The sequence below is a fragment of the Arachis duranensis genome, chromosome 3, assembly GCF_000817695.3.
Source record: "Arachis duranensis cultivar V14167 chromosome 3, aradu.V14167.gnm2.J7QH, whole genome shotgun sequence".
NCBI classification, from domain to species: Eukaryota; Viridiplantae; Streptophyta; class Magnoliopsida; order Fabales; family Fabaceae; genus Arachis; species Arachis duranensis.
Window position 1 is genome coordinate 130,998,776 of NC_029774.3, and position 1,550 is coordinate 131,000,325.

General features: G+C 39.5%; 1 protein-coding gene across 1 annotated transcript in view; it reads left to right on the forward strand.

The window, feature by feature from the left end:
* Positions 1-249: 249 nt before the first annotated feature.
* The window catches only part of LOC110279559 (gibberellin 2-beta-dioxygenase), a 3,178-nt gene continuing 1,877 nt past the window's right edge, over positions 250-1,550 (forward strand). The window contains exons 1-2 of the mRNA XM_021139425.2: positions 250-677; positions 951-1,287. Coding sequence (XP_020995084.1) covers positions 259-677; positions 951-1,287 — 756 coding nt within the window. The 5' untranslated portion in view covers positions 250-258. The remainder of the gene's footprint in view (positions 678-950; positions 1,288-1,550) is intronic.

The following is a 1,550-nucleotide window of genomic DNA, read 5'->3' on the forward strand; positions in this document are numbered from 1 at the left end:
TTTTTGAACGTTTATTGTGATACAGCTTTATATAAAAAGAATGTAAAAATTTAGATAAATTCGACTCTACGTGGTTAATAACTGGCCGTTAAATAAAAATTTAATTAAATCAATTAAATCTACTCTCATATATCAACTTCACCTGAACACTGCACCTAAGTTTCTTAAGAGAAGAGAGTATAAATTGTCATTGATTCTCCTCAAGTATTGGAAGGAATTGAACAAGTAATAGTGAGCGAGAATCCAAGAAAGAACACCATGGTTGTTAAGGTTGTGTCCCACACAAGCGAATTAAACCGCTTTCTCCCCATCAAGCCATGCAAAACTACTCCTCCAACCATCTTTTCCGGCACCCCTGAGGTTGACCTCTCCCACCCGGAGGCCAAGACAATAATGGTCAAGGCCTGCCAGGACTATGGCTTCTTCAAGCTCATCAACCATGGCGTTTCATTCCACCTCATCTCCAACCTCGAAAACCATGCCCTTAACTTCTTCAGCCAGCCGCAGTCTCTCAAACACATGGCTGCGCCGCCTCACGACCCTTTTGGCTACGGCAGCAGCCGAATTGGCTCCAACGGGGACGTCGGCCGGGTCGAGTACCTCCTCCTCAACACCAACCCCGATGTCCTCTCCCCTAACTCCCTCCTCATTCTCCACCAGTTACCCGTACTCTTCAGGTTCCATGATTCATGTTAGATATACAATCATTTATATTATATAATAATTTCATGACATATTCCATATTTTTTATAAAGTGAAAGATTAGGTGCATTGAACTTCACGTGAAATTGATATTTGAGAATTGTTAATTAATTTGACTGATTTGACTAAATTTTTATTTAACGACTCTAAGATATCAACTTTATGTAAACTCGTCTTCGCCTGAATTTTCACCTTTTTATAATAAAATAGATTCAAATCATTTATCATCAAACATTTTGTTGTTGAAGATGCGCGTTGGAAGAGTACATGGTGGCGATGAAGAAGATGTGCTGCGAGGTGCTGGAGGTAATGGCGGAGGGACTGGGGATAGGGGAGAGGAATGCGCTGAGTAGGGTGGTTGGGGACCAGAGGAGTGATTCGTGCTTTAGGTTGAACTACTATCCGCCCGTGGCGGCGGATGGGAATATGTTGATTGGGTTTGGGGAGCACACAGACCCACAGATAATATCAGTGCTTCGATCGAACAGCGAATCAGGGCTTCAGATTTGTCTCAACGATGGCAGTTGGGTTTCCGTACCACCCGATCCTACTTCCTTTTTCATCAATGTTGGTGACTCCTTGCAGGTACCTACCCATCCCTTCAACCATTCACTCCTTCTTTCCTTCATCTTACCACATGTAAAATGTTATTCATAGGCTAATATATTTATGTATATTATGATTTAATTTATTTTAAATCTTGTATCTATATTTTAACATATATTTTATACTAATAGCTAATTTAATGACTAATTTTTTTATATACATAGCATAATTATTCTTCTTTAGGGGACAAAATAGTTACGAGTGTTTAATTTTTTTTAACCATATTATTTGAACATCAAAAT